The 13,604-nt window shown below is 31.1% G+C and overlaps 1 protein-coding gene across 1 annotated transcript; it reads left to right on the top strand.

Moving 5' to 3' along the window:
- Positions 1-3,182: 3,182 nt before the first annotated feature.
- LOC111642334 lies at positions 3,183-5,295 on the top strand. Its single transcript, XM_023388666.1, has 3 exons — positions 3,183-3,383; positions 3,527-3,596; positions 4,392-5,295. The coding sequence occupies exons 1-3, from the start codon at positions 3,183-3,185 to the stop codon at positions 5,183-5,185; spliced, it is 1,065 nt and encodes a 354-aa protein (XP_023244434.1). The 3' UTR covers positions 5,186-5,295.
- The last annotated feature ends 8,309 nt before the right edge of the window (positions 5,296-13,604 follow it).

Below are 13,604 nucleotides of genomic sequence, written 5' to 3'. Positions count from 1 at the left end.
CACTTTCCTGTAACACAAATATTTATTCTGAAGGTGAGTGTATTTTTAAATATCGAGCTTACAAAGTAAAATATATGTAGAAGTACATTATGTATCGATATCTTTTTCTTACAGACGTTTGGTTTTTTCCTGTCTCAAGGTTTAATTGTTATAACATTATATAAAACTATGTCTTGATAAATTATGCAAACCTTTTAAGATATCACAAATAATTATTTAACAAATATTATTATACACTTCGTATTACAAAGAAAAGCATATAATCTACGTTGATAAATAGAATATTAAATGTAGGATAACACAGTATTTATTGTATACTTTAAACTGACACATTCTAGGCTTGTATATATTCTATCTTCATTTAATTCTTATGTAATTTTGATGTTAAAAACCATTATGATTTATATAATTATTTATATTATGTAGGAATTAATAAAACTATGTGAGTTCACATAACTTTTTAAATAGCGCGCATTCAGTTGGTTATTTTTTAATGCGCTTGGATGCGTTGTGTCCGAGGAAATCTCCCGAGTGACCTCCTTCAAACTGTTTGTTGATATTTCGTTTTGGTGATTAGTTACGGCCGTTTATGTGAAGGGGTGTTTGTGGGATTCGGCGAGAAATCGGATCCGCGGAAATGAGCTCTTCGAAGGAGCAGCATTGTTCCGTGAAATTTGGGAAATCCTTCACGGAGACTTCCCATGGGCGGGTGAAACATCCCCTTCTCCCCAAGAAAGCTCAACAGAAGTTCGCTCAAATGTTAAGGTGATGTTGCGTGTTTTTTTCGATGCAAAGGGGGGTTGTGCATCACGAATACCTACATAAAGGCCAGACAGTCAACCAGGAAGTTATGAAACAGAATCAGGGGAAAACAACCCGAACTTTGGAGGAGGGGCGAGTGGTTTTTTTCATCACGACAACGCGCCGGCTCATTTGTCCCTCAAAACTCGTGAGTTTTTGGCCAAAAGGAAGCCCGCAAAGAGTATGACATTCTTAGGAACATATTTTTTTTTCAGAAATTAAAAGTACAAAAAATCGAAAACGACAGGTATTCAAGCAAAACTAACACTGTTGATTTTTCCGTTTTATACGAATTCGATGTTGTACGAGTCGCTTAGATTTTACAAATACGTGAGCCGTTCACAGCCCGACACACGTATTTGTAAAATCTAAATGACTCGTACAACATGGAATTCACATAAAACAAAAAAAATCAACAGTGTTATAGGGGGGTTGACTGTATTTAATTATTGAGAAAATTCCCATAGAAATGTTTATTTTCTTGTACTGTATCTACATCCTCGAGTGCTGCCGGATGGAGTAATTAATTACGAATGCATTTCTTTCCGGTAGATCGTTAACGAGTTGTATTTGTGATAAACCGCGTGTTTACTTAATTATTAAATTTCTACAAAATTAAATACTAATTAATTTAACAATGTTATATTATAAAAAATAAAACAGATGTTTATTTTATATTTTAACATTAACCAAAAGCATGTGTATTAGGATGCAATTCAACAATTGTAGACTTACAAATTTGCACTCTCCTCTGTCTGTCCGCATGTCTGTCTGTTCTTTTTGTCCAGAACCGAATCAGATAAATAAAATTTTGTACGGATATAAAACTAATAAGAGCACAAGACCCAGATTTAGGTGTATTTTTATTTTCATTTAAAATACGAAAGTAATTTAAACTTTACGAACACGTTATTTTGCTACATATTTATTCTTCTGTAACCTTCTGCCTTAATTTACATTCCGAATCGAAGGGAAAAATTTACTAATTAAATAATTGTGTTTCTGACATTTTAAACATAGATTTAATAACTATTATCGGCTAATTTAGTGTATCAACAAGCTGTAATTAAATAAATAACGTCACACGAAGTCTTTATCAAATATATAAAACGAACGGAAATTCGTGTTTAAATGAATTAAAATTCAAAGTAGAAGCGTAAAGTGTGGAAGACAAAACAGGAAATCACTCGGTAATTATACGTTTTATTATAAGAATTTATTCGAATTTCATAAAAAATTAATATTTTTCGAGTTCGTGCACCTTTTTGTCATAAAACAATTACAGTTTTAAATTTAAAATTAGCTCTAGGTTAAATTCTATAACTAAAGTTTGCGCCTGTTTTGACTACTTGTATTTTTAATGACTAAAAATACATTTTTATACCGATACAATAATGTTAGACTTATTCGCATCAAAGCTTTATAGTTGTAACAAAGGAGAGTCGAGTGTTTACATCATTATTTTCTTTAATACAGTAGAACCTCGAAAACTCGGCTTTCGATAACCCGGCACTCCGGATAACTCGGCCACACCCTGGCAGGGCAAAAAAATCCTTAGTTAATTAATTTTCATTATAGACAGCTTTATAAAAGTATAAAAGCTCTCATAAAGTATTTTTCTGAGGTCTGTCTTATCAGGTAAATTACTGTACACAGTGTATTCATTAATTTTCATTTTCATGTAGTANCAAATTAATTTTATCTTATAATTAATTTGTAAATTCTTCCTTCACTTATATAACACTTTAGATTTTCATTAAGTGAAAATCAATAGAAGCAGCAGTCACTCCAAAATGGACAAAGAGCAAATTCTTCCGGAAATTGTTTTCTTTCCCATATTGTTAATTCTACGAATTTCGGGATTGGACATTTCATTCACTTACAGAAAAAGAAGATTAATGACAATCTACGTCTTTCTTCTGAAAATATATTCCTTTGTCAAAGGCACAATCTATGCAATGTTTATAGTACTTTAATTAGCGAAATAATTATATAATTAGGTGCATTTAAACAATGGTTTCGTGTGAACACTTCGGGATTTATTTTAAATTTATTATTTATTTAATTTTTATCTCTTAAAATCGTTATAAAAAACCACAAACCAGTAGCTTAAGTTTTCCGGCAACATTTCCTGGCGCCGTTTGTTAAGATATTTTATTAAAACGAATTTTTATATTTTTAATTATAAAATAGACAAGTAACTTAATTTTTAAAGTTAGGATGGGTTTTATAAATAGTTTTATATTCTATTAACGGGTAAATTCGTCTTTAATTTGACTCTATTCGAGATATGCCACGACTCCCTTTATCACCTTACCTAAGCTCATTATATTTTATTTTTTTGCAAACTTTATTTAATACTTTAATAAAGTTATATTATTATGATATGTGATTGTAATACCAAGTCCCAGAAAAGTAACGAAGACGTCAACATCGATCAGAACAGTACTGGTCATCCATTGAAAAAAAGGGAAATTACGTCTCAAACCGAAAAGGAATGCGAAGGAGATTGTCTTTTGACAGCAAAATCATCTGAAAAAAACGACGAGATAATAACGATAAAGGAAAACTGTAATGTAAAAGTAAGTGTTTAGTAAATTGTATTATCTGCATTAATTAGCAACTAATTACTTAAAATAACTAATAAAATAACAAAAAATACTTTGACAACAAAGTGTTATTTTTTTATTTGTATAAATTGTGTTTGGTATTGTCATTTATGTAGAAATCTGATCTCTTGGAATATTGTCCTACTGCCGATGACTTTTTTGAAATAAACAGAGAAAAACCAAAAGGTAATTTTTTCACTATATATATTACATACGTATAGAATTTACGTACACAAAGTCACCTTGTTTCAGTAGTTGTATTGTTATCTTTTAAGGATACAGTCGACCCCCCCTATAACACTGTTGATTTTTCTGTTTTATATGAATTCCATGTTGTACGAGTCACTTAGATTTTACAAATACGTGTGCCTGGCTGTGAACGGCTCACGTATTTGTAAAATTTAAGTGACTCGTACAACATGGAATTCATATAAAACAGAAAAATTAACAGTGTTATAGGGGAGTCGATGTATATATACAGTGTATATTTTTAGGTTATAGTTTAAAATAGTATAGTTTACTTTTATGGTTATTCTTTCATATTCGCTTTTTAAGAGTAATAATAAAGAAATTTGTAATGTATAAATTCCTTATAATCGTGAAAAAATTCGTTTCAATTTACAATAAAATAGAAAAATATAATAGATCCCTCATAACATTGTTCATAATTGTGTTTTATATGAATTCCATGTTGTACGAGTCACTTAGATTTTACAAATACGTATGCCTGGCTGTGAACGGCTCACGTATTTGTAAAATCTAAGTGACTCGTACAACATGGAATTCATATAAAACGGAAAAATCAACAGTGTTATAAGAGGGTCGACTGTATGTTAATTATCTTGTGACATTTAAATGGTTTAATTTTAACTCAGAGTGAATTGTAATGTTTATCAAAACGTTTACATTTCAATAATTTTTCATTTATTTTTAAACAAATATAAATAAACTTTAATATTTAATCGACGATTTTCTTTTCAGATTGCATTCTTCAAAACACTACAGACAATGAGAGTTTTCAGTATCACTGCATAAAATTTAAGTTGTTCATTAGTTTACAAATTATCAATATTGGAGAGGGTCCAAAAGACAATTTCAAATTTATTTCACTGGATACTCGTTTAGATTTAATAACAGAATGCCAAATTAATGAAAATGGAGAAGCGAAAATACTGAAGGAGTTCAAATTACCTAAAGAAATGACAAGTGGGAGATTGGTCGAATACAATGGAAATATTTATAGTCGACATGGCCTTCGCTCGGAACGAAGGATTGTCAAGTATAACATTGAAACAAAGAAGTTGACTTTTGGGAATAAACTCGGTTTTGTTGAGTATAATGATGAGAACGTATGTGTAGTTCCAGATGACAACTTTTTCTGGGTATTTGACGTTATAAATAAGACAGAAAATTTAAAAAGGGGTCGAATTGAAAGGGTTGTCGTGGGATATAAAATGGATTTAGATAATTTAAAAGTTTTGTCGAAGCAGAATTTTACTTTCATTAATTGTAAAATAAATTCCATCTTCGTTGCTTACGGTAAGTTTTATTATCTGCGTAAGCATCCTCCTAACAAATTTCGTATTTTGTCGGCTTTACACAACAAAGTAATCGCAGACATTGATTTACCTGAGATCCCACGTCCATACGCGACTAGTTCTAACTTCTTCTATAATATTACTGAACAAAATCTTTATTTATATTATACTAATGTTGTAGATAACCATGTACTTTATGTAAAAAAGTTACAGTTCAATTGTTCAAACGAAGATTGACCAATTCCGTTGACACTTGAATTATTTTGTCTTATTTTCATTTTTCCATATAAAATCTTTTGTAATAATGAATAATTTTAACGTTAATAACTTCTTTGTATGAAATATTAATTAATAAATATATTATCTGCTTACTTTGTTGGTGTAGAAATAACTATGATAAATACAATATTTTCAAGTTAGAATGAAAAAATTACTAATTTCATAATTAAAACCATAGTTAATTTTTTTTCAATATTTTGATAGGAAAGATAATTAAAAATATTCGATTATAAAGTATAATAGACCTTAATAAAACGAAATCCTGATTTTCGAGATAAGGTATTATATACAGTATCGATAGGGTATACTGAATACTGTTATTGTTAAAGACTATAATACGTTATCCTACCGAATATGTAGTTATTTCATAGAAAATTTAAACAGACCTGTTAGGTGCATAAGGTTTCACCATTGCAATCACCGCTTCGTTAAAGTGTGGAATAAAAATTGTTCGTAGGAGTTTCGTTGTTTCAAACTAGTTTTCCAAGTATGTGTTGTCATTTTCCTCGACCGTCATTGTACGTATTAACGCTGTTTTCCAAAGTAAATATTCAATTAATTAAAAATTCTTAACGTAATTATTAAATGACCGTCGGTAGGTTCAAGAATTATCAACAATTACAATTTAAATGGAATTATACTCGTTCTCTTTTTTGTTTCATTATATCCTAATCTAACTCAAATATCTAATATATAATTGTACAGAAAGGAAATGAATATATTTACAAAAAAAAATCGAATAGGAAATTAGTGTTGATATAGTATTTTGTTTATGTTTGCCTTATTTTCTTTTTTATGTTTTATTGAAAGACTTAAAACTTTTTCGGCAAACGTATACTATATGGTCTCTCTGACAGCAAGGTGGGAAAATTGATGTGGCTGAGATGACAGCTTAGATGATGGACCTGTTTTATTTCGGGTTTTCAGTTGCTTATCGTTTTCTGTCTTTAATTTATTTCTATTATTATATAGATTTGAATTTTTCTATTATTCTATTACTTAATGTGTCTATTATTATACCTATTCCCTCAATTAGATCATGTCCAACTGTTCTTCGCAGGGCGCGGTGACCTCGAGCCTTATTATTCTGCATGTAGCTGGAAATTGGTGCCCTCTTAATTTAAAAGTCGGTACCGTCATACCTATAACTTGTAATGATATTCTAGGTATATTTTGTAATTTTGGTTTTATTCTATATCTTACAGGTGCTTTATTTTTTATTATATTTTTTACTTTCTTCGATAATATTGTAGTTTTTGCACTCGAATCTATTTTTACTTTTGTAATAATATATTTTATATAAGATAGACTGTACTGTACGTCTTTTTTTGTTCGCATTGTCTTTATTTTTCCTTGTTATTTGGTTTTCATTTCTGAATTTCGGATCTCTTGTCGCTATTTCTTTGACTTTATCATGGCATCAAGGGCGGTTGTTTCGATTTGTATCCGCATCGTATCTCTCTAATGTAGGTGATAGGCTTCTCGACAGAATATCGAGTTCCTGACAGAATATCCACTATGTCGTCTTTATTTTCTAGCTTCCGGTGGAAATTTTCATTTCATTCTTTGCAGTTTCTCCTGTAATTTGTTTATAGCGGTCGCGAGTTTTTCCCATTCATCTCTTTACCTCTCTGACAGGGATTTCTTCCTCTTTGATCATTTCAAAGATCCTTGAGGACGTGTAGTGAGATTCTCGATAGTTTCTTCGCTAACTGCCACTTGTTATTCGCTTATTGCCACCCTATTGCCATCAAACATATCTAGTTCTCGTGACATTACTTTCTGCCTTATTTTTTTATCAACGCCATTCAGAAATTGGATCTTTAGTCTCTCTTCTTATTTTTTACTTTCGATTCGTTCTATAATTGCGGCCTCTGCTTCGTTTGTTCCCACTTTATTTCTATTTCGGAGGCGATCAACTGGATCCTGACGGTATACGTCTGAACATCTACTCTGCGCTGTTGAACGCATGCATAAAATTTGTTTAGCCTAAGTGAATGTGGGACTCGTTCAAACCTCTTCAATATAAATTACTTAAGTTCATCTTAGCCTTCTACGTGTTTCAGTTCTTCGTTTTTTGGTCGATTCCTGTAAGCTTTAAACTGGCTACTGCCAACATCTGAGCCTTTGTACAGCCTGCCACACTGGTGGCATCGGCCAGGGAGTCAAAAAATTCGGTTCGTTTGCTTCGCCTGAACGAGATAAGTAAACTTTCAACATTGTCTAATACTGCTCTAAGATTTTCATCCATGGTAACGCTATATTTTCTTTTATTTAACACTTAATTTATTTTATGATTGCACTTATCTCTTAATTATTCTATCAATACTTCGTAGTAGACGAAACCTGTTAACGGCGGACAAAGACCTGTCTATGGCGGATAAATATATCGATACTCCGTTAAAATCGGCATTACCAACTAATATATTTATATTATCTTCTAACTTTAATTCTATTTCCTTTTTCAAATAATGACTTCACGGACACCCGCTATTGATGGAAGCCTTTTTTGGTAAAATTCAACATTTATTAAAAGCATTTACAACATTTAAATTGCTTATAATTTTTCATCAGTGTTCTATTAATATATATACAGTATTTTTAAAGTTATTCTCATGTAATTCACTTCATTCTAAACTAACTGTAAAGTGTTAGCTTAAAGTAAACGGTAAGGGAACAAAAAAAAGCGCTATCCTCGCTAATTGGATTCAAGGGAGGTCCGTTCGTAAACAACTTGCCAGGTATTGATTACCCACAACCGAACTCGGCGGACATGGAAGCAATCTCATCATTCGATTCAATCAGACCGGGGTGAAAGCTGTTTGCAAGAGCAATCGGTAATTAGTCGGTAGATCCCGTCCTAAAGGTATAAATTGCAGGGCGAGCAGGAGAGAAGGGGAGTAAGGGCTAAGGACTACTTACACGAAAGTTTCAGGCACTTTGAAATCCCGCTGAGGTTAGAATGAGATAGAGCATACTCTTCTGCGAGATATCTCAGGAACAGGCAAACGCTGAGACTGGGCGAACAGTTCAGTAAAGCCAATCCCCAGGTTGACCAAGGTCTCTGCTGAACGGGGTCATTCTCGAAAGCCAAACTAATACGTGAGGTTTTATAAGATGTTACGTGAATTTCAGAATTTGCAGAGAAAATTTAAAATATTTAATTATGTTTATTTTTTACGTATATGTATATGATTGGAAGTAAAATAGAGGCACATCTCCACTCTATTGTTGTTACAGACAAACTGCGAGAAAACAAGGAGATTTACGCGGGTCGTCGGTATTATTGCATTAGTGTTAAAAATTTCCGTGTCTTCAAACTGTAAACCTATGTTTAAAAATTTATTTTATTATTTAAGGGCATTCTTATTAATTTTACGTGTTGATGTAATTTTCTTTTATTTAATACTAATTTTTTTAAGATTTTTACATTATCTATTAGTGGTTCACGGAGTCGCGTGGTATTGATTTTTATTATAAATGCAAATAGATCCCTTTTGATTTCACACGACGTTAAATAAATTCTTTGAAATAATATCTATTATTTTGAAATAATGTTTTGACATTTGTATTATTATTATGGTATTTATCAGAATTAATTTAAGTACAATTTCAACAACATTTTTATTCGAAAACCCCCTTAAAGTGTGAAATTATCTATAGGTCCGAACATAGTCCTAATTGGACAGACGAATATGGTCGGACCTATAGATTGATATATTTTCCATGTGTTTTGTAGAACAGCCGGAAATAGTGACGATAATTGTTGGTTCCTAACTTTCAATCTAGATTCAATGTTGTTTTATAAAGCTAATAATAAAAAAAAATTAACTTACAATTTTATATCCAAAGAAAAGATTTTCACCTTTCCTAGTCGAGTTGTAATAAAATCAGAACAACCAAAAAGAAAAACATTTAAATATTCTGTTTCTGTTACGAGAATTATTTGTAGGTATAAAATTACTTGTCTTGACTGACTGACTGAATAACTCACTGATTCATTATCGCCCAGAGCAAACCGCTGAATATAAAGAAATGAAATTTAATACACAGTTAAGGCACGTCATGAAAACGCATACTAAGAAGGGATTTTTCGAAATTCTCTAGCGGGGTACAGAGAAATCATTACGTCTTAAACGGAAGAACGGCTTCTACTGTATTATTTTAAATGCGATTTTTTGTTTTTAACAACGTTTAGTCTTCATTGAGTATTTAGGTGTATTAAAATGATAACATTTCAGACATTGTTATAAATATTTTTATATATTTCGATTTTTTAACCAAATGTTCGAACCGTTTAAAATTCGAATTTCTTAATGCACATTACAATCGTTTTATAATCGAAGCAAACGTTCTAGAAAATAGTTCGTTTGATTGTCAGCAATTCTCATTATTCTCAGCGGTAGGTGTTGTATAACAATTACTATGGTTGTTGAAATACTGAATATAAATGGGGTTTGCTTGCAAAACCTCCGCGGGAGAAATCGCGGGAAACAGCTAGTTTAATATAAGTTTGATTTGTCTTTTACTGCCTTTTGTCGTAAAACAGAAAGTATTAGCTTTTAACAAATGTCCCTTTATTTACCAGAAGCTATTTACAAATAGGCTTAACGTGAGCTAGTTAAAGTTGAACTGTTGAATATTAGTTATTGGCTATCATATTGTATATTATATAAGGCTAGTATATTATATTTAAAGGCTATTATAACTATCTTCGCGAGTTATTTTGATAGAGAGTTCACATAGATTCGCGTAAGGATAAATACCTTCTAGAGAATTTGAAGATGTTTCTCATTGCTAATCCGATTGATGTCATGGTCTGTTTATGACTCGACAACTTGATTCGGATTATTCGGGTAACAGCAGCATCTTTGGAGAGAGGTATCCGAGAACTCGTACGATCTCTACAGAGGGTAAACTTTCGATAACGACAGACCCTCTGTGACTGACAAACTCTCTCCTCATAGGACCTTGCCCTTTATTTGGGTGTCCTCTCCTGTCTCTTATATTGCCCTTTTTTCGTAAAGTAAATCACCATGTCTAATAGCGATTTATTCGTTAGGTTCTGGTGACACATTCGATATATCATTTCGGAAAAGGAAGTGACTCCGGGGTGAAAGTTACAATTATATCCTTTAAATTTAAAAATCTATTTTGTGATAAACGATTGAAAAGGTTAACTTTATTCATTTTACTGTTTAGCGGTAGAAGAAGAAGGTATGTGATACACATTTAACGTAAAAACATAAATATGTATTAAATGATTCTGCTGATTAGTATCGATAAATGTACGTGTCCCGCTTACAATAGTTCTGACATACAACTAAAAGAGTATATATTGTCATAGCAGAGAGTAAAATAAGCTTAATTTTACCCGTGTCCAAGATGAAAACACAACCTATCCTCGTGAAAAATGCTAATTACGGTATTATACAATTACCATAGAGATAAATAATTTATTTGTCGTACTTAAAAACGGCAACAGATGATTTTTAAGCTTAACATTCCATAAGCTATATAGCCTGTGCAGCAGTATAAAAACCTGTAATTGTTAACTATATGTGTATATACTCATATATGTTTTATTAAATTAAAATAAATCAATTATTTCATTAATTATTAATTTTCTGAAAAGTTTGCTATTGTCAGACAGTAATAAATTATAAAATGGTTGCTTTGTACCATTTTTTCCCTGATGGCATTAAAAAATACTTTTTCCGTACGGGTTGTTGTGTCCTGTAGCGTTCTACAAACCGGTTACACATGTAATCGGTTACCATATTAAATGTTGGGTGAATTACAAAGAAGGAAACAAAGAATTTTTTAGCCTACAGTTGTTTAAAAAATTAAATAATACATTACTTAATTGCTATAAGCGAACAGCAAAGCAATTAAATAATACACTTGTAAACATGTCAAGTATATAGCATGGCATATTTTATTCCCGCAATCTTATTGAAATGCAGTAAAACCTCTATTATCCAGACTAATCGGGGATGAAGGTAGTCCGGATAAGGAAAAATCCGGATAATCGAAAAAATAATTTAATTTGTCTTTTAATGATAATACAACACGTTTTCTTTTCGATGACATATCGGTAATATTAAAAGTTAATACTGTATTTAAATCGTAATCAGATTTTCAAGAAACAAACGTTCGTATTGCATTTGGACTACTACTGACCAATGCTAACAGACTACCTATTGTTTAAAAGGCCCTCTGATGGCGCAAGAAGACGGATTTTATAAAATAAAAAGCAGTCGAAACTGCATTTTTATGAATAAACTTTTTGACAAACTATTTATCGTTTTATGACGAGTAAAATTTTTTCGTCGCGTTCGCGGCTTTTAAGTAATGCAAAAACCTTCGAAACGCGAGGCACTTCGGACCGCGAGGCATAGGCAGTGGCCCACGTCGTCCATGCCTTACGCCGCCATTGGTCATAGAAATGATGTAATTTGAAAATAAAATTATTTATAAATACGTATGTCAAGTTATATTTTTATTACGACGCAAAACATATTTAAGAGTTTACGGCCACTGTGCTGGGTGAGACGTTAAAACAAAAAAAGTTATGCATTCCATCACGTATATAAACAGTATCGTAATTCGCCAAGTGCAAATCAGCAAATTCGTAAAATTTTTGTTTATTTTGGACAATCCGGATAATCGAAAATCCGGATAATAGAGGTCCGGATAATGGAGGTTCTACTGTATTTTAAAAAATCTTTTATTTGTCACTTTGCAACTGTAAAAAAAAACCTTATTAAAAACATATATAAAAGCATACTTAAACTTCAAATTTTTACTTAAATTCTTGCGATAGGTATTTCTTAGTAAATTAATACCTGCAGTAAATTAGAAATTCTAATGATGTAAGTTGCAACGACTAATACCACTTTCCTGTCTTAATTTCCTGTAATGGTTTTCTCATAAATTTCTCATAATTCTAAACATAAATGCATTATCTTTATTTTTCTATACTGAATACTTCTCAAAAATAAAACACGCCATTGTAGATAATGTAAAAATTTCCATGGAAACTAATTGCTTAATTACAGTTTTAAGATTCCATACACGTAAAGCTTATTTTATAATGATTAATTTTCCAGGCGATTAAAATTTTTCAATAAATTTTATTTTAAAAAATCTTTTATTTGTCACTTTGCAACTGTAAAAAAAAACCTTATTAAAAACATATATAAAAGCATACTTAAACTTCAAATTTTTACTTAAATTCTTGCGATAGGTATTTCTTAGTAAATTAATACCTGCAGTAAATTAGAAATTCTAATGATGTAAGTTGCAACGACTAATACCACTTTCCTGTCTTAATTTCCTGTAATGGTTTTCTCATAAATTTCTCATAATTCTAAACATAAATGCATTATCTTTATATTTCTATACTGAATACTTTTCAAAATAAAACTCGACATTGTAGATAATGTAAAAATTTCCATGGAAACTAATTGCTTAATTACAGTTTTAAGATTCCATACACGTAAAGCTTATTTTATAATGATTAATTTTCCAGGCGATTAAAATTTTTCAATAAATTTTATCTTATAATTAATTTGTAAATTCTTCCTTCACTTATATAACACTTTAGATTTTCATTAAGTGAAAATCAATAGAAGCAGCAGTCACTCCAAAATGGACAAAGAGCAAATTCTTCCGGAAATTGTTTTCTTTCCCATATTGTTAATTCTACGAATTTCGGGATTGGACATTTCATTCACTTACAGAAAAAGAAGATTAATGACAATCTACGTCTTTCTTCTGAAAATATATTCCTTTGTCAAAGGCACAATCTATGCAATGTCTCTTTATTTCAAAAACGAGAATATGGCTCTTGGCCTTTGCGATTTTTTCGGAGCCTTCAAACAACAAGCAAACGGCATTAGATTTACATTGCTCGTATTGAATCTGCTCAATCTGCAATGCCTGCAAATGTGGAATTCTGAAAAATATAAAAATATTTTTGAGAAAATTGAATTAGTTCTCGCAGATGTATTTAACGATCGTGTGTTCAGACAAACTCAGTTGCCGAAACTCATTAAGATTCAGCATTTACTTATCATAATTTGGGCCAGTTTAATAACACTTATAAATGTATTTTCCATAACTCTAAATGGATTCTCACTTTTATTAATGAATCACCATAAATGGACCATTAAAGATTCTTTATGTATAGCATCATGTAGCATAAATTTAATTTACATTACAACAAGTATCATTTCTCAGATGTTGTTTGTAGTCTTATTATGCGAGCTGTTGAAGATGCAATCTTATTGTCTATACGAATACATAAAATTTGGCGGTGCTGCACTTCCTTTAAGAAAGACATGGAAATGCTTACAAAATTCAAGAGAAATTT

The sequence above is a fragment of the Centruroides sculpturatus genome, unplaced genomic scaffold (assembly GCF_000671375.1).
Source record: "Centruroides sculpturatus isolate CEXI.00-Female unplaced genomic scaffold, Cexi_2.0 scaffold1669, whole genome shotgun sequence".
In the NCBI taxonomy this organism is placed as follows: Eukaryota; Metazoa; Arthropoda; class Arachnida; order Scorpiones; family Buthidae; genus Centruroides; species Centruroides sculpturatus.
This window is presented reverse-complemented; position numbering and strand designations above follow the sequence as displayed.